General features: G+C 39.5%; 1 protein-coding gene across 1 annotated transcript in view; it reads right to left on the minus strand.

The window, feature by feature from the left end:
* The window catches only part of LOC122934466 (SPARC-related modular calcium-binding protein 2-like), a 318,924-nt gene that overhangs the window by 155,625 nt on the left and 139,962 nt on the right, over positions 1-23,337 (minus strand). The window contains exon 5 of the mRNA XM_044289947.1: positions 7,666-7,713. Coding sequence (XP_044145882.1) covers positions 7,666-7,713 — 48 coding nt within the window. The remainder of the gene's footprint in view (positions 1-7,665; positions 7,714-23,337) is intronic.

The following is a 23,337-nucleotide window of genomic DNA, read 5'->3' on the forward strand; positions in this document are numbered from 1 at the left end:
GGCTACCAAGAGGCCTACAGCAACATTAAAGGAGCTGCAGGAATATCTGGCAAATACTGGTTATGTGTGACAACAATCTCCCGTATTCTTCATATGCCTGGGCTATGGGGTAGATTGGCAAGACGAAAGCCTTTTTCCAAATTATATGTTTGGTGCAAAAACAACACTGCACATCACCAAAAGAACACCATACCCACAGTGAAGCATGGTGGTGGCAGCATCGTGTTTTGGGGCTGTTTTTCTTCAGATGGAACTGGGGCCCTAGTTAAGCTAGAGGGAATTATGAACTGTTACAAATACCAGTCAATATTGGCACAAAACCTTCAGGCTTCTGCTAGAAAGCTGAACATGAAGAGGAACTTCATCTTTCAGCATGACAACGACCCAAAGCATACATTCAAATCAACAAAGGAATGGCTTCACCAGAAAAAGATTAAAGTTTTGGAATGGCCCAGCCAAAGCCCAGACCTGAATCTGATTGAAAATCTGTGGGGTGATGTGAAGAGGGCTGTGAACAGGAGATGCCCTCGCAGTCTGACAGATTTGGAGTGTTTTTGCAAAGAAGAGTAGGAAATCTTGCCAAGTCAAAATGTGCCATGCTTATAAACTTATACCCAAAAAGAGTGATGTAATAAAGTATTAGTTTAAGGGTGTGCACACTTATGCAGCCATATTATTTCATTTTTATATTTTTTATTACCTCTACCTAAAAGATTTTGGTTTGTTTTTCAATTGAGTTGTACAGTTATAGGTCACATTAAAGATGGAAAAAGTTCTAAAATAATGTATCTTTGTCTAATTTTTTTTACATCATAGAAACCTGACATTTTAACAGGGGTGTGAAGAATTTTCATATCCACTGTACCTGTCTCCACAAAATAGTAATTGAGAGGTGCAATATATCTGCTTCAACAAAATATTGATTGAGGGGTTCTATATAACTGCTTCCACAAAATACTGATTAAGAGGTTTGATATTCCTGCTTCCACAAAATACAGATTGAGGGCTGCGATATACCTTCTCCCACCAAATACTGATTCAGGTGTTCTATATACCTGTTTCCACAAAATACTGATTTAGAAGGATTATATAACTGCTTCCACAAAATACTGTTTGAGAGGTGCAATATACATGCTTCCAAAAAAAAATGATTATGGGGTTTGATATACCTGCTTCCACAAAATACTGATTGAGGGGTGCAATATACCTACTTCCACAAAATAGTTGTTATGGGGTGCGATAAACCGGCTTCCATAAAATATTGATTCAGGTGTTCTATATACCCGTTTCCACAAAATACTGATTGAGGGGTGCGATATACCTGCTTCCACCAAATATTAATTCAGGTATTCTATATAACTGTTTCCACAAAATACTAATTGAGGGGTATGATATACCTACTTCTACAAAATACTGATTAAGAGGTTTGATATCTCTGCTTCCACAAAATACTGATTGAGGGGTGCAATATGCCTGCTTCCACCAAATATTGATTCAGGTGTTCTATATACCTGCTTCCACAAAATACTGATTGAGGGGTGCAATATGACTGCTTCTACAAAATACTCATTAAGGGGTTCTATATACCACTTCCACAAAATACTGATTGAGGGGTGTGATATACCTGCTTCCACAAAATAGTGACTAAGGGGTTTGATATAGCTGCTTTTACAAAATAATGAATGGGAGGTGCGATGTATCTACTTCCACCAAATAATTATTCAGGGGTTCTATATACCTGTTTCCATAAAATACCGATTGAGGGGTGCTATATGCCTGCTTCCACAAAATACTGATTAAGTAGTTCTATATACCTGCTTCCACCAAATATTGATTGAGGCCTGTGATACAACGGCATCCACAAAATACCAATTGAGGGTGCGATATACCTGCCTCCATTAAATATTGATTCAGGGGTTCTATATACCTGTCTCCACAAAATACTGATTAAGCGGTTTGATATACCTGTTTCCACAAAATACTAATTGAGGGGTGCAATATAACTGCTTCCACAAAATAGTGATTAAGGGGTTTGATATTTCTGCTTCCACAAAATACTGATTGAGGGGTGCGATATACATACTTCCACGAAATACTGATTGAGGGGTGCAATATAACTGCTTCCACAAAATATTGATTGAGGCCTGCGAAACACCGTCTTCCACAGAATAATGTTTGAGGGGTGCGATATACCTGCTTCCACCAAATATTGATTCAGGGGTTCTATATACCCGTTTCCACAAAATACTGATTGAGGGGTGCGATCTGCCTGCTTATACAAAATACTGATTAAAAGGTTCTATATGCCTGCTTCCACAAAATACAGATTGAGGGTTTTGATATGCCTACATATACCTGCTTCCACAAAATAGTGATTAAGGGGTTTGATATTTCTGCTTCCACAAAATATTGATTGAGGGGTGCAATATACATACTTCCACAAAATAGTTATTGAAGGGTGCGATAAACCAACTTCCAAAAAATACTGATTGAGGGGTGCAATATAACTGCTTCCACAAAATATTGATTGAGGCCTGCGAAACACCGTCTTCCACAGAATAATGTTTGAGGGGTGCGATATACCTGCTTCCACCAAATATTGATTCAGGGGTTCTATATATCCATTTCCACAAAATACTGATTGAGGGGTGCGATCTGCCTGCTTATACAAAATACTGATTAAAAGGTTCTATATGCCTGCTTCCACAAAATACAGATTGAGGGTTTTGATATGCCTACATATACCTGCTTCCACCAAATATTGATTCAGATGCTCTATATCCCTGTTTCCACAAAATACTGATTGAGGGGTGCGATATACCTGCTTCCACAAAATACTATTTGAGGGGTGCAATATACCTGCTTCCACAAAATACTGATTGAGGGTTACGATATAACTGCATCCACCAAATATTAATTCAGGTGTTCTATATACCTGTATCCACAAAATACTGATTGAGAGGTTCTATATACCTGCTTCCACAAAATAGTTATTGAGGGGTGCGATATACATGCTTCAACAAAATAGTGACTTAGGGGTTTGATATAGCTGCTTTCACAAAATAATGATTGGGAGGTGCGATGCGCCTACTTCCACCAAATAATGATTCAGGGGTGCTATATGCCTGTTTCCACAAAATACTGATTAAGTAGTTCTATATACCTGCTTCCACAAAGAGGGGTGCAATATACCAGCTTCCACCAAATATTGATTGAGGCCTGTGATACAACGGCATCCACAAAATACCAATTGAGGGGTGCGATATACCTGCTTCCAACAAATATTGATTCAGGGGTTCTATATACTTGCTTCCACAAAATACTGATTGACGAGTGCAATATACCTGCTTCTACAAAATACTGATTGAGGGGTGCGATATACCTACTTCCACAAAATACTAATTGAGGGGTGCGATATACCTGCTTCCACAAAATACTGATTGAGAGGTACAATATACCTGCTTCCACCAAATATTGATTCAGGTGTTCTATATACCTGTTTCCACAAAATACTGATTGAGAGTTGGGATATACCTGCTTCTGCAAATTACTGATTTAGGTGTTCTATAAACCTGCTTCCACAAAATACTGATTGAGGGGTGTGATATACCTCCTTCCACCAAATATTAATTCAAGTGTTCTATATACCTGTTTCCACAAATACTGAACGAGGGGTGGGATATACCTACTTCTACAAAATACTAATTGAGGGGTTTGATATCCCTTCTTCCACAAAATACTGATTAAGGGGTGTGATATGCCTGCTTCCAACAAATATTCATTCAGGTGTTCTATATACCTGTTTCCACAAAATACTGATTGAGGGGTTGGATATACCTGCTATTACAAATTACTGATAAAGGTGTTCTATATACTGGTTTCCACAAAATACTGATTGAAGGGTTCGATATACCGGCTTCCACCAAATATTGATGCAGGTGTTCAATATACATTTTTCAACAAATACTGGTTGAGGGGTGCGATATACCTACTTCCACAAAATACTGATTGAGGGGTACGATATAACTGCTTCCACAAAATGCTGATTGAGGGGTGCGATATACCTGCTTCCATCAAATATTTATTCAGGGGTTCTATATACCTGTTTCCACAAAATACTTATTGAGGGTTGAGATATGCCTGCTTCTGCAAAATACTAATTAAGGAGTTTTTTCTATACCTGCTTTCACAAAATAGGGAGTTATGGGTGCAATATACCTGCTTCCACAAAATATTGATTAAGACGTTTGATATACCTTTTTTCCAGAAAATACTGATTGAGGGGTGCAATATATCAGCTTTCACAAAATACTGATTATGGGGTGCGATATACCTTCTTCTACAAAATATTGATTCAGGTGTTCTATATACCTGTTTCCACAAAATACTGATTGAGGCCTGCAATATACTTGCTTCCACAAATACTGCTCTTCTTTGGCAAAGGATGATTTTGAAAATGACAGGCAGAGTAAGCTGCAAGCAGTTCTGCAGGGGTGGTAGGGGTCGGGCAGGTGCACCAGGCTGGGAAGTTGGAGGCGGGGCGTGCAGTTATGTCAAAGGACGCACCAGAGTTGGTTGAGTGGCTCACTCAGCCTTCTGCTTCTGCACCCTCCTCATCCTTTGTATCTGCACCATCCTCACTCTCTGCTGTGTGCACCTATATAAACACCACCACCACCACCATATCCTCTCCAATCGAGTCAGGGGATCCATTTCCCATACTGGGTGGCAACGTACATAGACCCAAACACTAAATGGCGGACATATTACCAGCATCATAGAGGACTGTCAGAATGAAGTCTTTCCAGGCCTTTCTGTGAGAAATTCTGCATTCTGCTGTTGCGGGTGCTGGCAAAGGACTTTCCACCCACAGAGAAACAGGTGCAGGTACCAATCCTACCACACCTGCAAGAAGAGGGCGGTTTGAAGATGTGTTGGTCACTTCGGATATGATATCATTCTTGCAGCCAACCCCTTTGAGAGCTGCCCTCCGGATCCAGACTCAGGGAACGCCTAGACCAACAGGTGTCCGACTACATCGTGTTCATGGCCGATGTGGACGCTCTGAGAAACGAAGAACCCCTGGACTACTGGGTGTGCAGGCTTGACGTGTGGCCAGAGCTGGCACAATTTGCAATGGAACTCTTGGCTTGACCCTCGTCGAGTGTCCTGTCTGAAAGGACGTCCAGCGCAGCAGGGGGGATCCTGACCGATCAGCGCACTCGCCTAGCTCACAACAGTGTGGACTACCTGACATTTCTAAAAATGAATGAGGCATGGATCTTGGAGGAATTCAACACCTGTGTCGACCACGTGTAATTGAATGTCCTCATGCCAGCCCACACATATCCACCACCACAGAGAACAAAGAATGGTCCTTGTCTTATATATACTGTATATAGAGGCATAAAAGGCCTTTTCTGTCATGTGAATGCCTAATTTTTGGGGCCTCTACTCCAGTGGCCTACAGTAATTTTTTTATCCAGTGACCGCCTATTGTACTTCCAGACACATCATCACAAGTACTTTTCTGTTAGGCGAATGCATAATTTTTGGGGCCTGTACTGGCCTACAGTAAAATTGTTATTCAGTGACCGCCTAATGTACCTCAGCCACATAATCACTTGTTCTTTTCTGTCAGGTGGATGCCTAATTTTGGGGCCTGCACTGACCTACAGTAAATACAGTAAAATTGTTATCCACTGACTGCCTAATATACCTCCAGCCACATAATCACTTGATCTTTTCTGTCAGGTGAATGCCTAACATTAGGGATCTGTACTCCACTGGTCTGCAGTAAAATTGTTATCCACTGACCGCCTAATATACCTCCCAGCCACATGATCACAAGTTCTTTTCTGTCAGGTGAATGCTTAATTTTTGGAGCCTGTACTCCACTGACCTACAGTAAAATTGTTATTCAGTGAAGGCCTAATGTACCTACAGCCACAAAATCACTTGTTATTTTCTGTCCGGTGAATGCCTAATGGCCTAATGTTTAGGGCCTGTACTCCACTGGCCTACAGTAAAATTGTTATTCTCTGACTGCCTAAAATACCTCCAGGCACATAATCACTTGTTCTTTTCTGTCCGGTGAATGCCTAATGTTTGGGGCCTGAACTCCACTGGCCTGCAGTAAAATTGTTATCCACTGACTGCCTAATATACCGCCAGCCACATAATCACTTGTTCTTTTCTGTCAGGTGAATGCCGAATTTTTAAGGCCCATACTCCTGTGGCCTAAAATATAATTTTTCTAGGCTCCAGCAGGGGACATTTGTGAGAGTTTCCCTTTAAGAGGCATAAAAATGGCCCTGATTAAAATACATTGCCTCTGATATGTTACTGTCCATGTTGTGGATCTATTTGTGCACTTCTAGTAAGTATTTTGTGGCTGCAAATATGACCTAAAGGTTTTTCAAGTTCGCCTGCAATTAAAGTGAATGTGGCCCGCTGCAAACGTGCGGTTCGTGAACATTTGATCGCAAACGCAAATTCACAAAACGTCCTGGCAATAGATGACTACATGGCTATCCAGTAGTCATCTATTTGCTTGATGCTAGCAATATGATTGTCAGCATGTGAGCAAGCCAGGTTTTCCACCATGCCCGATGACCTGGCCAAGACTGATGATCATGATCATGGCAAATGGTGTCATCAGCATCATCAGCCTCATTCCCTCCACCACCACTTCTCTGCTGTATGGCTTCTCTCAACCTGGCTCATCAGTTCTAAGTCAGCATGGCAACGCTTCAGTTTTCACATGATATGAGGGAGGGAGAATGGAATTCAAACTCTGCCTTGTTTCTGTCAGGGTGCAAGGTTGTCCATTGAGAAGTGTGCAGAGGAGGTGGATATTCACCTGGCATAGGACAATCTAGCTGTACAGCCAACAATTCTAAGGAGTGCCTCATGTTCTTTCCCACATAAAAGTACAAGACAGTATTTTATTTTTATAAATAATGACAGCTAGATATCTAGAAAGACTGAGCGCACACCATCAGTTTCTTAAAGGCAATGCAATCCACTACCTGTTATGGCAGCAACTGCACAGCCAGCAGTTTGGGCAGGTGGGAGTTTAGCTTGCACACAAGCTGGGTTCCTGGTATAAGACACTCAGTTTTTCTTTTCTTTTGAAAAGGAGACTAGCTTGCATGTCTCTTTTGAAGAGAAGCATTATGGGGAGGGAGAAGCACAGCAATAAATACAAAAAGCACTGATTGAACAGTTTGCATGTTCCAATTTTTGGACTCTGTCTTGAAAAACTTACTGCATAAACACGTTAGTATTCATTGGACTTTCTTTAGGTAGCATATGAAAACTCACTGCATAAAAAGTTAATATTTATTGGACTTTCTTTAGGTAGCATATGAAAATGCGATACCTAGAAAATACAGATTTTGAAAAATAGCCAATGACCCAAAAAGTCAAAATGTCACATAAAATGCAGCTTTCGTGGTGCATTTTATATTTTCTTATTACATTTAAGCTAACATCTGGTTGAAGTAGTTTATGAAAAAAAAATGTTGGAAATACCAGGAAAATACTAAAAGAATCAGAAATACTCCCAAATTAAAAAATGCTATGGAAAAATTCCCTGTAGTAAAATAATGGATACATATTTGTACTCTAGCTCTGCTGTGTGTAAACAAAACTAATGAATACCTGCTTTTCCTGTCCCTTCTCTCTGGGAAACTTTTTCTGTTAGTGATCCTGAAAAATAAAAAGCATTAAATGAAACTTTTTTGCTTAAATTTCATAGTTTTCATATGTTCTGTGGTAAGAACAAGTATTAGGCCTCATGCACACGACCGTTGTGTGCATCCGTGGCCGTTGTGCCGTTTTCAGTTTCTTTTCACGGACCCATTGACTTTCAATGGGTCCGTGGAAAAATCGGAAAATGCACCGTTTGGCAGCCGCATCCGTGATCCGTGTTTCCTGGCCGTGAAAAAAATATGACCTGTCCTATTTTTTTCACGGCCAACGGTTCACGGACCCATTCAAGTCTATGGGTCCGTGAAAAATCACGGATGCACACAAGATTGTCATCCGTGTCCGTGATCCGTGTCCGTGATCCGTGTCCGTTTTATCCTATCATTTCAATGGCAAACTTGACTTAGATTTTTTTTTCCATTTTTCATGTCCGTGTATCCTCCAAAAAACAAGGAAGACCCACGGACGAAAAAACGGTCACGGATCACGGACCTACGGACCCCGTTTTTGCGGACCTTAAAAAAAAACGGTCGTGTGCATGAGGCCTTATTGTGTGATAAAATATTTGTTTTCTTGGTGTAGTGTATTATATATACATATTACAAACATATAACATCCAATACTGACACTACTCTCCCTAGTCTCAAGTTAGCAAATGCAGGTTCAATAAAAATGTTCCCTGGCTTCAGCAATACAGTTTATATTGATATCAGTAACTCATCATCATAATTGTGAACATCATAACTAAGAAAAAAGAAAAAAAAAAACATTAATATCACTGAGCTATCATTTAATTAATGTCAAGTGACAAGTTATCTTGAGGGTCCATTCACACGTCCGTTGTTTCTTTCCTGATCTGTTCCGTTTTTTGCGGAACAGATCTGGACCAGTTTTGTACCCATTCATTTTCAATGGGTCCTGAAAAAAATCAGACAGCACAAAGTCCGTTTTTTTTTTTTTAGGACCCATTGAAAATGAATGGGTACAGAACTGGTCCAGATCTGTTCCGCAAAAAACGGAACAGATCAGGAAAGAAACAACGGACGTGTAAATGGACCCTTAATGTGATAAAGGAAATATTGAGGGTCATTTATGACCAGATTTTGTGGCGCATATCTGGAGCAGATTCTGTCGTACCCCATGGTGTTTGAAGAAGATGAGTCGGCACTGCAGTGGCAAGGCATCCCACTAGTATATAGTTAAGAAGGACCGGCACTCACTTTCTTGATGATATGAATAGGCGATTATTCAAGGCATAATAGCATCATTAGTGACAAGTTTCAGCTCAAGCCTGAGCCTTTTTCAAACTGCAGTTGAGCCGAAACTAGTCACTGATAATGCTATTATACCTTGAATAAACGTCTCTTCATATCATCAAGAAAGTGAGTGCTGGTCCTTCTTCACACGCCATGGTGTTGCAGAATCTGAGACTTCTTTCCAGCTCACGTCAGGCCTAAAAAAGTGGGCGTAGTGTGGGGGCGGGGAAGGGGGCGGGTCAGTAGGCCTGTCTCAGTCATCATTTTCAAAGCCTGGTTTTGGAGTAGAAAATGGTCTAAATGTAAGACACCAGCGCCTCTGCATAACTTTGGCGATCCACCGGCAGCTATAGGGATTATTAAGACTGGTGTTTAAAACAACGATCTTTATAAATGTACCCCATTGTTCTTATTGTTCACAGTTGATTATTTATGTCATACAATATTTAAAAGAATTCACAACTCTGGGTCACATGGCACAACATACTGTAGTGAGTGCAAATTAAGCAATACTGAAAATATTTTCACCTAGTTCTTAAAATGTAATATCTACTCCAATAATGCAGGAGAATGAGATGAACGTCATTCAAGAAAATACATGTTTCTTAATTTCTTCTACTCCTACTGTACAAAAATACAGCTACATGTAAATACACTGCCTGTCCCAAAAAAGTCGCCACCTGGATTTAACTAAGCAAATAGTTATGAGCCTTGTATTGGATAATTACTGCATGGGCGATTATCTTTCAGCTGGCAATAAATTATTTAACCCAAACTGGTGCAATGAGTTGCTTCTCATTTCTTAAACAACCATGTCGAAAGACACATCTTGTGGTCGTGGAAAAGATGTTAGTCTGTTTGAGAAGAGTCAAATCATTGGCATGCATCAAGCAGAGAAAAAATGTCTAAGGAGATTGCAGAAACTACTAAAATTGGGTTCAGAACTGTCCAACGCATTATTAGAAACTGGAAGGATAGTGGGGACCCATCATATTTGAAAAAGAAATGTGGCGGGAAAAAAATCCTGAATGATCGTGATCGGCGATCACTTAAATGTTTGGTTAAATCAAATTGAAGAAAAACAACAGTAGAACTCAGGGCTATGTTTAATAGTGAAAGTAAGAGCATTTCCACACGCACAATGCGAAGGTAACTCAAGGGATTGGGACTGAACAGTTGTGTAGCCGTAAGAAAACCACTAATCAGTGAGGCAAACGAGAAAAAAAGGCTTCAATTTGCTAGGGAGCATAAAGATTGGACTCTGGAGCAATGGAAGAAGGTCATGTGGTCTGATGAGTCAAGATTTATCCTGTTCTAGAGTGATGGGCGCATCAGGGTAAGAAGAGAGGCAGAGGAAGTGATGCACCCATCATGCCTCGTGCCTACTGTACAAGCCTGTGGGGGCAGTGCTATGATCTGGGGTTGCTGCAGTTGGTCAGGTCTAGGTTCAGCAACAGTATGTGCACCAAAAATGAGGTCAGCTGACTACCTGGACATACTGAATGGCCAGGTTATTCCATCAATGGATTTTTTCTTCCCTGATGGCACGGGCAAAATCACAATGCCAGGATTAATCGGGCTCAAATTGTGAAAGAGTGGTTCAGGGAGCATGAGACATTATTTTCATACATTGATTGGCCACCACAGTGTTCGCAGCTTAACCCCATTGAGAATCTTTGGGATGTGCTGGAGAAGATTTTGCGCAGCAGTCAGACTCTACCATCATCAATGCAAGATCTTGGTGGAAAATTAATGCAACACTGGATGGAAATAAATCTTGTGACATTGCAGAAGCTTATCGAAACAATGCCACAGTGAATGCATGCTGTAATCAAAGCCAAAGGCGGTCCCCCCAAAATTTTGGTGGCGACTTTTTGGGGACAGGCAGTGTATAAAGACTGTGTCCTCAGTAGCTGATCCCTTTTAATGGTTACAGGAGTTTGAAAAAAAAATAAAGCACTGTAAATCTGATGGTCAGCAATATATACATGTGTATATATTTCCCTAGTTCTGTTCTTGCCCTTTGTTGACATGCAGTTGCACAGCTATGGGAGGCGTGTAACAACAATCTCTGAGATTTTCCTCATGAATATTTGTGGTTGTCAACAAATATGTCTGCTCTGCAAAGGGAGTGAATTAAATTACTGCACTGAGTGCAGTCTGACTGCTGGGATACTATGTGTGGGACTACAAGTCCATGCTGTACAGTACAATGTTATTGCTGATACACACAGGACTCCCCCTTCCTGTTCTAGTGCAATACTCTGCAGAAACTTCCTCACAGCCAGAAGAAGAGGACTGAGGAGAGAACTTCTTCGGTCTTTGTCACCTTTGTGTTTGCAGGGTGTGAAGGGAGGGAAGGTCCTGTGCACAGCATTCATCTTCTCAGTTCCTGGAGACGAGGACACCCTGCAACTGCTCAGTACCTGAGGCAGAGCCTCCAACAAGTGAGTTTGTGCTGCTGATGGTAGAAGGGGTTAAACTGTCCTGAAGAATTCAGTGGGAGGGGAGACACAAGGCAGACAGCTAAGCCAGCAGATCGGGCAGTGCCAGGGGTGTGGCTTATCACTACAACTAGCACAGCCTTCACAGTGAAGTTCCTTGCACAGAGGCAGACCTTCTCCTCCTGCTCCATCAGGCTTGTGCATGGAACGTCAGAGCAAGGAAAAAAGCTGACATCACAGGTCATGTGACGCTTAGCTAACTAGAAGAACAGGATAAAGTAAATAAATTGAAAGTCCCTTACATTTGATTTGAATTTTATGAATATACAACAAAAAAATAACTTGGACAACCGTTTAACCAAAAAGATGCTAAAAATTGCAAGCATGCAAAATTACTTAGAATATTTGATACTGTCACGGATGCGGTAAAAGAGTAAACACCACACACAGGGGAGAAGGGAAAAGCCACTAGGCCTTAACGTTAGGGAAGGGAAAGGGTCACCACCTGAAGAACCCTACTCCTAGCCCTGACTCCTAACTGTATGGGCACCCCTTGAAAGGTAGAAATACCCATACACAGGAACCTGGAAGCCCTGGAGACCCTGAGGAGCCATAAAGATATTGGCAGGGCTGAGACAACCCTTTCTTTTCCAGATGAAGGAACAAGTGTCTCCTTGAGGCCTAGTAACAACAACCAAGGGGAAAAGACAAAATATCGTACAAACAAGCGAGACACTTAGCTTTTGTTGTAGAAGGATGAGTAGAAACTCAGGGAGAACCACACTCCAGCTCTTTAAAAAAACAAATGAAGCAATCTACTGCATAGTGAGAAGGGTAGGGTCAGACTATAAAGGGTAGAAGTGATGACCACTGAGCAACAGCTGAGACAAGGGAAGTGGTAATTAACCCCATCAACACTAAATCAAGAAAAATCAAGAAGGCTGTTAGATTCCTCCACGCTCAGCCAGTCTCCTTGATTTCCTGACATGTCACCTGAGGGACCGTGACAGATATATACAGTACTGTGCATCTGTAGCCCAAGAAACTACCTACTTGTTCAGCCTTGGTCTTGGATTAACCAGCAATGTTCTCGTAAAGAAGGGCAGCAGGATGTATCATGAGCTAACAAATGCACAGCTTGCATCAGGGAGTCTGAGAAGCAGTGCAGCCATCTTGTATGGCTGAAGAGGAGCCCAAGAAGTGGCAGATCTCAGGATCAAAAGATGAAAAGGAGGGCATCAGGTAACTATAACTGAAACAGATAGACGTTTATACATACAGTATAATACATATAAAACATAACTTGTATTATGCACACTTAAAAACAAATGAATAGTCACTAGAGATGAGCGGAGTTTTGAAAAATTCAATTTGGAAGCTCTACAGAAGTTTGACCAAAAATTTGATTTGTTACAATTTAATTTGTCATGAATCATGTTAAAACCCTATTCAGCCTATCAATCAATGGGACCAGTTTTAGAGGCCGCTTAGACAGAGGTGCACCCATCAAACGGCCGTTAAAAATGGTAGCATGCTATTGCAAAGTGGCCTTTTTGGTTAAAAAAAAAGACTCACCTGATCCACTCAGTCCACTCCTCTCTTGAGTGGAAAAGATCTCCCAAAGGACCCGCACAGGTCTTTCGGTGGGTGTTTTCCACTCAAGAGAGGAGTGGAATGCCTTTGAGCGAGCAGGTGGATGAGGTGAATATTTTTTTCCCATTCTTTCTAAGGCAACTCTAGCTGCCATTTTAAGGAGCAATTATTAATTACCACAAAGCGCAAGGGAATTTGGCTTTGTTGTAAATAATTTTTTTCCTAAACTTTGGATCAAATTCTGCTTCAGATGCTTCGATTTACTCAACTCTAGTAGTCACCATGATAAAACAGAATACTCATAAATTGAACAAGTGAAACTCCTAGGCCCGGTATGCTACACTTGACCCAGTGACATGACCACTACAGCTAGTTATTGCCTGTAGCAGCCATGTCAAACCTGATGTTGATATGGGGAGAGCGGAGGTGATGGAGAGATAGCAAAGGAGCCAGAACCCTGAGCAGGAAGGAAGTAGATAAGAATGCTTCTGTTCACAGGTTCGGCAATGTGGGGGAGTCTGCCCAAGGGGGTGAGGAAACCCCTTTAAAGAGAATGGGTCACCAGAATATGACTAATTGTTTAAAACAAGCTTTTATATTGTTATATAGTATGGTTGAAAAAAAAAAGACAGAATTATGACATTCAAGAAAGGGATAGAATGAGAGAACTTCTTGTCATTCGTTTTGTGTCTGATTCATAGAATTTTTTTAAAAATTCGATTTGTGCCCAAATCAATTAGTTGTGAATCGAAGTTGCTGCAACTGCCCTGAAAAGGGGTATATCACAACATCTAGTTTCCCTAGATTCTGATTTATTATTATTTTTTTAGGAAAAGTTGTTATCGCTTTTTGTTAACATTTTATGAATTTTTGCTCTTTGCTCTGACTGCATTAGGCTAACTTTCACAAACTAAAACGGTTTCTGTTTGTGAGATCTGTTCAGGGCTCTCGCAAACAGTCCAAAATGGATCAGTTTTGCCCTAATGCATTCTGAATGGACAAGGATCCGTTCAGAATGCATCAGTTTGTCTCCATTCCGCTCTGGAGGCGGACACCAAAACGCTGCTTGCAGCGTTTTGGTGTCCGCCTGATGATGCGGAGGCAAACTGATCCATCCTGACACACAATTTAAGTCAATGGGGACGGATCTGTTTTCATTGACACAATATGGCACAATAGAAAATGGATCTGTCGCCTATTGACTTTCAATTGTGTTCAAGACGGATTTGTTTTGGCTATGTTAAAGATAATACAAACGGATCCGTTCTGAACGGATGCATGCTGTTGTATTATAGGTGCTGATCCGTCTGTGCAGATCCATGATGGATCTGCACCAAACACGAGGGTGAAGTTGAGTGCCCATTCCCACTGAAGAAGGAGCAGCACGCTCCGAAACGCGTATGGGATATTGAGGTAGCCATACCCAAGCCAAGATAGCTAAACCAAAAAGGATCCTAGAACTAAAGAGCTCCGGAGCAAATTATATTTCTTTGAAAGCTGCAGCTTTTTTTCCCCGCCATCGGCCCCCACGTGGAACGCCGATGAGAATTGAGCGGGAGAGCCAGCGAGCACAAGTGATGTCACCGGAAGTGACAAAGAGCTACAGCAGCAAATAGGCAGAGCACATAGCCCCGTGAGCGGGAACAATAGACGTGGACGCCACCCGCCCGTCAGGAGCCACTCACCAGCCTACCTCTGATCATCAGGAGGGTAACGTACCTGCTAGCATAGCAGTATTACACAGTATAATCTACTGGACTATTACTATGAAATTAAGCAGATTGTAATTGGATGTGAATATCTCATTTATCTGGGATAAGAGGGCAAACCAAATTGAACAATACCATACTCCCCAAAGGAGGCCCCCACTCCCTACTAAATCTGTTCTTTTTTGGACATTGGGTACTCTTAGACTGGATACTTACACCTACCTCCAGTAGGTCCATAAGACTCATATAATACCGTCACCTATGGCTTTTTATCTATTTATCTAACCGATTTTGTATTGTATATTGTATTTTGTATTTTATATACACTGCCACAATATTATGTATGCCTGATTTCCCTAGGATTATTTAACTGAAGGTTAATCATTTTATATTGTATTATCTTTCAATATTTATTAATATTTTTATCTGAAAATCCACAGATCTACATTCTATTTTTAAATTTTTTGTTGTTATTTGGCATTACAAGCCATCCCATAATAAATATTATTTTCCATGCACCACCTATGACCAGAGTGCCATCCCTTTACTTTTCTCTCAATTCTCCACTACAAGCATTGGGTACGCTCCGTTTGGCTTGAGCACCTCACTCCATTTTTGGGGATTTAGTGAGCCGCCCCACATACAATTTTACGAGTGTGAAAGCAGCCTCAGCAAATAATATCAGTGACACTGACATATATAGCTATGGGTAAATGTATGTTTGACGGGGTTAACAAACAACGTTTTTAAAAACACACTGCGCTCTAGCATATATTATGCTTTTTCATATTAGAAAGCTTCCAAAAATTGTCCCTATAACACACACGGTGAAAAAGACAGTGACTTGTTGGGACCAAATGTCTAAATATTATGTTTTAACTGGGGCATAATGCCTCCCCGTATTTAGACATGCACAACTGTTAAAGGGGTTGGCCACCATAGGTATAAAAAACAATAAAGTGCCCCAGACAAAAATTAATGCCAAGAGATATTTGAATCATGAGAGATATACTGTGTATATATAATTTTTCTACTGCATTCAGCATAGCATGCTCACATTGATTATAGCAATGCCATTCCCAACATTGAATAAAAGGTTACTGCTTTTCCAACAATGTGATGTATACAATACATACATGTGTGTTGATTTGTATATATGTGTACAGAGTGTGTGTAGATATACAGTATATAATGTGTGTGTGTGAAGATGGAGAGATAGCTATCATCATTTACTGTATCTATTTACATCTCTATATCTATCGTGGTGATGTTTACTGTAAAGTGGTGGAAGGTGTGCAAATCTCACCCAGATACCTCAGCTGGATGAGATAACTGAAATCCAGAAAGCTGCAGTGGTTTCAGCAAAGTGTAGTTTGCTGAGACAGGTTTTGTTTAGATTCTGTTCTTGCTTTTTTGCTGTTTTAACCCATTCACTACCAACGCTGTACATGTAACACAGGCACCGTGACCGGCAATAATGCTGATCGCTGTAATTAAAGGCTTTAGATACCGTGATCAAGTGAGATCACGGCATCTAAATGGCCCAAAAAAATAATAAATGCGGCCAATTTGGCTGCCGCTCTTAAATCAAATGCGGTCACTGGGAGCAGGCAGTTCCGAGAACAGCCGTCAGGCTGTTCTCGGAACTGCCTGCTCCCGCTGACCGGCTCGTGGTGCAGGCACAGGTAAGGGCTTACATGTGCCTCGCCGGACTTGTAAGAAAAGATGGCAGCACGCATGTGTTCGCGGGCGAAAAATGCAAACTGGCCATCACTGCTCACAGCATTCATGCTGCAATTCTTATTTTGGCCACCAGATGGCAGGCCAAGATAAGAAATTAGCTATTCACAATAATTAAGTCATTTAAAAAATACATGATGGTTCAAAATGAAAAATTAACAGATTTTATAGGCTCATATATGAGCTTCAAAATCATAAAAAAAAATATATATATAAAAAAATTAAAAAAAAGTTTAAATCACCCCCTTTCCGTATAATAAAAAATAAATACCTAAATAAAAAAAAATTAAACATCATGGGTATCACAGCCAAAAACATCCATACTATTCAAATATAAAAATATTTTTTCAATACTGAGAATGGCGTAACTGAAAATTTTTTCAAAATGGCCAATTTACCATTTTTTCATTGCTTCTCTTACCCAAAATAATGTAATAAAGTGTGATCAAAAAGTCACACACAACCCAAAATAGTATCAATAAAAAACACATATACAGCTCAGTAGACATAACTATAAAAAAAAAGGTATGGGGTCAGAATATAGTTCTTTTTTGTTTTTCTTTTTCAAAGTTAACATTCCCCCCCCCCCCCCCACCCCACACACACACACATTTAGACATAAAAAAACTATACATATGGGGTATCATTGTAATGGTATTAACCCAGAGAATGAATTGCATGGGTCAGTTTTGCTGCACACGAAAAGCCGTGGGAACAAAAACAGTAAAGCGGTGGAGGAATTGCATTTTTTTTCCAATTCCACCCCATTTGGATTTTTTTTTAATGCTTCCTACTACACTGTATGGCATAATTAATGGTGACATTAGAAAGTAGAACTTGTCGCGGCAAAAATAAGCCCTATAGCTATGTGAACGGAAATATACAAAAGTTATGTCTCAGGAAAGATGGGGAAGAAAAAATGAAAATAAAAAAAACCTCCAGTAGTGAAAGGGTTAAAGAGCAGAGACCCAGGGCTAATGTCTGTGATTGGCCATAATGTCGATCTCCGGGAATTAAGAAAATGAAAATACCAAACTATTTATTTATTATAAATATATTCCCAAATACCTTTCATTCGTTATAATGGCTCATTTTGTCTGGGGAACAATCATTAGGAGTAGAGATGAGCGAATTTCATATTTTGAATTTCGCTTGCGCTTCGTTTGGTGGTAAAAGTAGAATTGTGTTATTGATTCCGTTACCATGGACCATAACGCAATTCTGTGACTGAATGTATAACTGAATTCCTTTAGAACCATTCCGTTATTAATTCGGTCATAATAGAAGTCTATGGCCTGTATAACGGAAACAGGACAGATCCGTTATGCAAGCCATAGACTTCTATTATGACGGAATGAATAACGGAATGGTTTCTAAAGGAATTCAGTTATACATTCCGTCATAGAATTGCATTAAGCGCAAACAAATTTTATAACATGAAATTTGCTCATCTCTAATTAAAAGAAATAAAATGGCCGCCATCCTATTAGTACACAAAACCTCTCCTAATCACACAGGAGGACAAGTTACTTCACAAGACTTTGCTAAAGAGCTGCCCCAGCCTCCGCTCTGCTCTGCTTGTCAGGGACTATGATCCGTTATTCAGATGATAAGATCTTCAGCTGAATCTCTATAGGAATGGAGTTCATGAGGAGACATGAAGTACAGAGATGACGGACAGGGCAGGCTGTGGTAATGGAGACTGCATACAAGTGCTGTTGCTCATTATCCACATCCCCACCCTCATGTCTCCTTCATTCCTACAGAGATTCAGCTGAAGCTCTTATCATCTGTACTGAGAATCATAATCCCTGACAAGCAGAACAGATAGGAGGATGAGGTAGCTATTTAGCTCTGAAGTAACTTGTCCTGCTGTCTGATTAGGACCAGTTTTGTGTGTATTAATAGGACAGAGGCCATTTTATTTCTACTAATGATTGCTCAAGAAACTAAACAAGCCATTAAAACTACTGAAAAGTATTTGGGAATATATCTATAAAAAAAGTCATATATAAATATTTTCAGTTTCTTTATTCCCGGAGAACCCATTCAATGCTCAGATGCCATGATTTTTGTAACCATGGCACCTGAGGTGGATTTCCCCAAGAGTGCTGCACCACAAATAGTGGTCCACAATGCACAGGTACCAATGTGGACCCTTTAACTTCAATAGGCCTGTGATCCGCAAGATACGTTCCGCACTGCCAATTTTTTTCCCCTCTTTCTTCAAAATAAAGGTAAAAATAAATATAAAATAAAAATATAAATGATCTTTAGCACCACCGCCCTATGGGAAATATGTATCCCATAGGGCGAATGGTATAACTGAAAAAAATATCTAAATGGCCAATTTGATTTTTTTCATTGCTTCATTGAAAGAAAAAAAGAATAAAAAGTGATCAAAAACCAACTCAACCCACACAATCCAAAGTGGTATAAATAATAAAACTACAGATCACAACGCAAAAAATTAGCCCTCAATCATGCAAAGAAAAGAATATATATTTTTTTGCTATATTTTTCAAAAGAAAACATTTTCAAATGTGGTATTGCTGTATTTATACTGTGGCACATTTATTTATTTTTTAAGGGCACTTTTACACTAGCGTTAAAGTTTTCCAGTATTGAGATCCGTCATAAGGGCTCAATACTAGAAAAAAAACGCTTCAGTTTTGTCCCCATTCATTGTCAATGGGGACAAAACTGAACTGAACAGAACAGAATGCTCCAAAATGAAAAAAAAAAAAGCCCTCATACAGCTATAATGGAAAATTATGTTATGGCTACGGGAAATCCAGAAGTAAAAAAAAAAAAGGAAAATAGCCTCATCCTGAAGGGGTTAAAGGGGTTGTCCTGCCATATACATTCATGACCTATCATCAAGATAGGTCATCAATATCTGTTCGGCAGGGGCCCGACACACAGCACCCCGCCGATTAGCTGTGTGAAGAGAAGGCGCCGCTTCCTGGTCATTACACTATGCAGGGGCTCCGGGTTTGCTTGTAGGGAACTTCAGGGAAGCACATCTTCCTTCTCCACTAGCTGCTGATTTCTAACAGACTTGGAGGGCACCACTGATGGGAGCAGACTGTACATGCTCTGCTCTTACAGGTGAGGGAGAAGAGTGCAGGCACAGATAGACTACACAGATCATCTGGCATGGACAAGCTTGCTGTGATGCTCCTCCATGTCGCGTGCAGCCATGGACGAACACGGCTGCAGGGCAGAGCAGGGCTCAGGGGGAGTGGCTTCAGATTATAGGGGGAAAAAAAGGCATATCTACTTAATGACATATTTTAGAAATTGACTTTTTCCCTGCCTCCCACAAAGTAGTAGAAAATACATGGAGAGTGGCCAACCCCTTTAACTGTCGAAAGAAAAAAATTACTCATTATGCACAAGCTTCCACAAATTAGGCCTTAATGGGAATGCTTGCCCGTGTTTATACACGGCACACACAATTGTTAACTGGCAGAAGAAAAAGTTATTTGTTAAGGACAAGCATTCAAAAATGAGGCCTTTATGGGGGCAAAATGCCTGACCATATTTATACACTGCATGCACAAGTGTTAGTTGTCAGAAGAAAGAGTGGCTTGTTATACACAAGCGTCCAAAATTATGCATTAAGGGGCCAAGTTCTCTGCCCTTATTTATACAATGTAAATTCATAAAAACATAGAAGTTGGCTTTTTCAAAACGAGTCTGGAAAAATTCCTTCTAATTGTGAACAGCAGCAGTACAGTGTGAAAACACCCTCAAGGTATTCAAATTAGGGAAATTAGGACTTTTTTTGCATTTAGGTTTTTTTAGGAAAATTTTCACCATACTTCCAAAACAGATATCGTCAAACATTAATAGCACCTCAAAATAATGAACCCTCTTCAACCACCCACTCTTCTTTGTGGAAGAGAGATATATTTATTGTGATTGTGTCACAGTAAGGAAAAAGTTTCATCACAACATAATTATGACACAACAGAATGTTTTGGGCCAAATAAAGGGAATGATTTATGTTGTGTTTTATGGCAATACATGAAAATTTGGGGAAAATATGCTACATTTAGGCTAATAATGTAATGATGTGTGATATTCCCTAAAGCAATCTTTTATACAGAAGCCAGGGTTTGACAGATACTGGGGACAATAATATCTTGTGTCTCTTAAAATTCCAAGCTTTGTACAAACCCTGCACCTATTCAGTGGGGTAGTTCTGCTTCCAGTATAAGGAATAGACTCAGAGAAATGCCTTTCACTTAGTCTACTGATAGACTAAAACCAAGGCTCCCAGGGATATCATCTGTCAGGTACCGCAGTGATGTTATAATTTCCTCTTGAAAAATGAGGAAAAAAGCCTGGTTTCTAGAATCTTTATATACCACATAGGAACTGTATACTGCTAACTGCAGAAGATACAGAGACAACTGTTTAACCAGTGCTTGGATTACCATAGCGTCAGGTATGGTTTCATCATTTGTTCATTGAAATCTATTGCCCCCATGTACTGATAAGTGTTGATCCCGAATATTCGAATTTCGAATTGTTATCGCGAATATAGGTACTTCGAAAATTCATGAATATTTCGAATATAGTTATATATATTCGTAATTTCGAATATTTAAAATGTATTTTCCCTTTTTTTTTATTCGATTTTTTTTTTAAATCAGTACACATTATCCCTCCCTGCTTCTAGCTTGTGGGCCAATAAGAAGGCTGCAATATACTTGACTTTAGGAGTAGTAGTGTTTGCGAATTTTGCTCTATAGTAGTTTTTTTTCCGAATATTCGCTATATTGCTATATATTCTTGTTTTAGAATATTACGAATATTCAAAAAAACGAAGTTATAGCGAATATAGCAAATATTCGAAAAAAACGAATATAGAGCAATTTAGCTAATATACTTTTTTTTTATAGTTGTAATTTTTTTCCAATCTGAACTTCAGATGAGAAAAAAATTACAACTATGAGACAAAGAAGATTATAGCACTATATTAGCTAAATTGCTCTATATTAGTTTTTTTTTCGAATATTCGCTATATATTTTTGTTTTAGAATATTACGAATATTCGAAAAAACTAAGTTATAGCAATATAGTGAATATTCAAAAAAAATAATATAGAGTGATTTAGCTAATATAGTGCTATAATCTTCTTTGTCTAATAGTTGTAAGTTGAAAAATTTGCAATAAAAAATTTGAATCCGAAAATTCAAATTACGAAAATTCGCATATTACAGAATCTTTACCTTGCCGATTTTTCGAGTAAAAAAAATCGTAGAATATAACGAATATTCGAATTTGCGAATATTCTACAAAATATTAGCTAAATATTGCAAATTTGAATATGACCCTTGCCGCTCATCACTAGTACTGATTATATTTTAAGGACGTTGCTTTTCAGTATTTTGTCAAATCTTATTCACTTTGCTGGTATTGTATTGTGCTGTGGTTTTTCTGATCTGTGCAGAAAAAAACATGCAAAACGAGGAGGGACATGAAGTTGGTGCAACAGTCTGCCCTGTTGTTGTTGGGGATGGGAGAAGAATGTGGAGGAAGTGAATAAACACCTGGTGTAGGAACTAGACCGAGGTGTCAATAGGACCTAGCCGTGCTGTGGTGCCTCGTTACCACTTCTGAGCAAAACATTGACCTAGAGGGCTGTGAAAGCCACATACTGTCCCTGCCCATATGAAATAATACACATAATTTCACAGAATGAAAAATCCCAAGGAGTGGTCGATGTTGTCATGTGAGAATACAAGGCAGGGATGAATTTATATTATTTTGAGAAATAACGGCAGCTGGGTATGTTTCATTAAGGCTGAGTGAATGCCAACAATTCCCTAAGGGCAGTGGAATCCATTATTATGTAACTGTCTTTTTTTGCAATGTGTAGGGGGAGTGATAGTAACCATTTTTGTAATATAGTTTAATTACTAAAATCATATATTTCCATTAGAAAAAATTGCTCTAAACTGGCCCATTTTGAGCCTTAGCAACGCTCCCTGTCTTCTGTTTACATGAGACAGTCAGTATTAAACAAGTCTCTACTATTAAGTAAATTAAAGACAGAGAATGTTGCTTTAGACCTATTTTTCTAATAGAAATGTAAGATTTCAGTAATTAAAGTATATTGCAAGAATGACAGTTATACTTTAAATGTATGCCACCGACTGCACCTCCAGCAACTTGGCAAGCAAAAGAAGCAGCAGCTGATGGTGATGACTACAGATGTGCAAAGTTTTCAAAAATTTGGTTTGGAAGCTTCGATGAATAAAAAAAAAAATTGTTCTTAATTAATTTGTCAAAAAGCATGTTATAAATCAACTATTTCCCTGCCCGCAGGAAGAGTGTATCTCAGTGTACATCACTGTGCATCACAGAAATATGCATAGCTCGTAGTGATGAGCGGCAGAGGCAATATTCGAATTTGCAATATTTTGCGAATATTTGGTAGAATATTCATCAAATATTTGAGAATTTGCAAATTTGAGATAATTTTCTTGATCATGAAAAATTGGCAATGTAATATTCATGTAATGCGCTCGAAATACAGGTCACTAGAGCTACATTTTTCAAACTGCTAGAAGTTTCTTGAAACTGGAGAAAATGGTTGGCACGGCAAAACATTACAATAGCTTTATATGCAGATAGAGTGCTCCAATATATTCGCCATTGCGAAATTGGCACCAATGATGCGAATATGTGCAACTCCACATTTTAACAGGTCTGACTACTTATTAGTGATTGGTACACTAAGTGTTGTCGTGAACTTGTGACATCACAGCACTATGTATGTATGTATGTAGCATAGATACATACAGCACTATCAGCTACACTATATCACTAACCTACACTGACTATCTCCCACTATCTGTATTATAT

The sequence above is a fragment of the Bufo gargarizans genome, chromosome 4 (assembly GCF_014858855.1).
Source record: "Bufo gargarizans isolate SCDJY-AF-19 chromosome 4, ASM1485885v1, whole genome shotgun sequence".
NCBI lineage: Eukaryota > Metazoa > Chordata > Amphibia > Anura > Bufonidae > Bufo > Bufo gargarizans.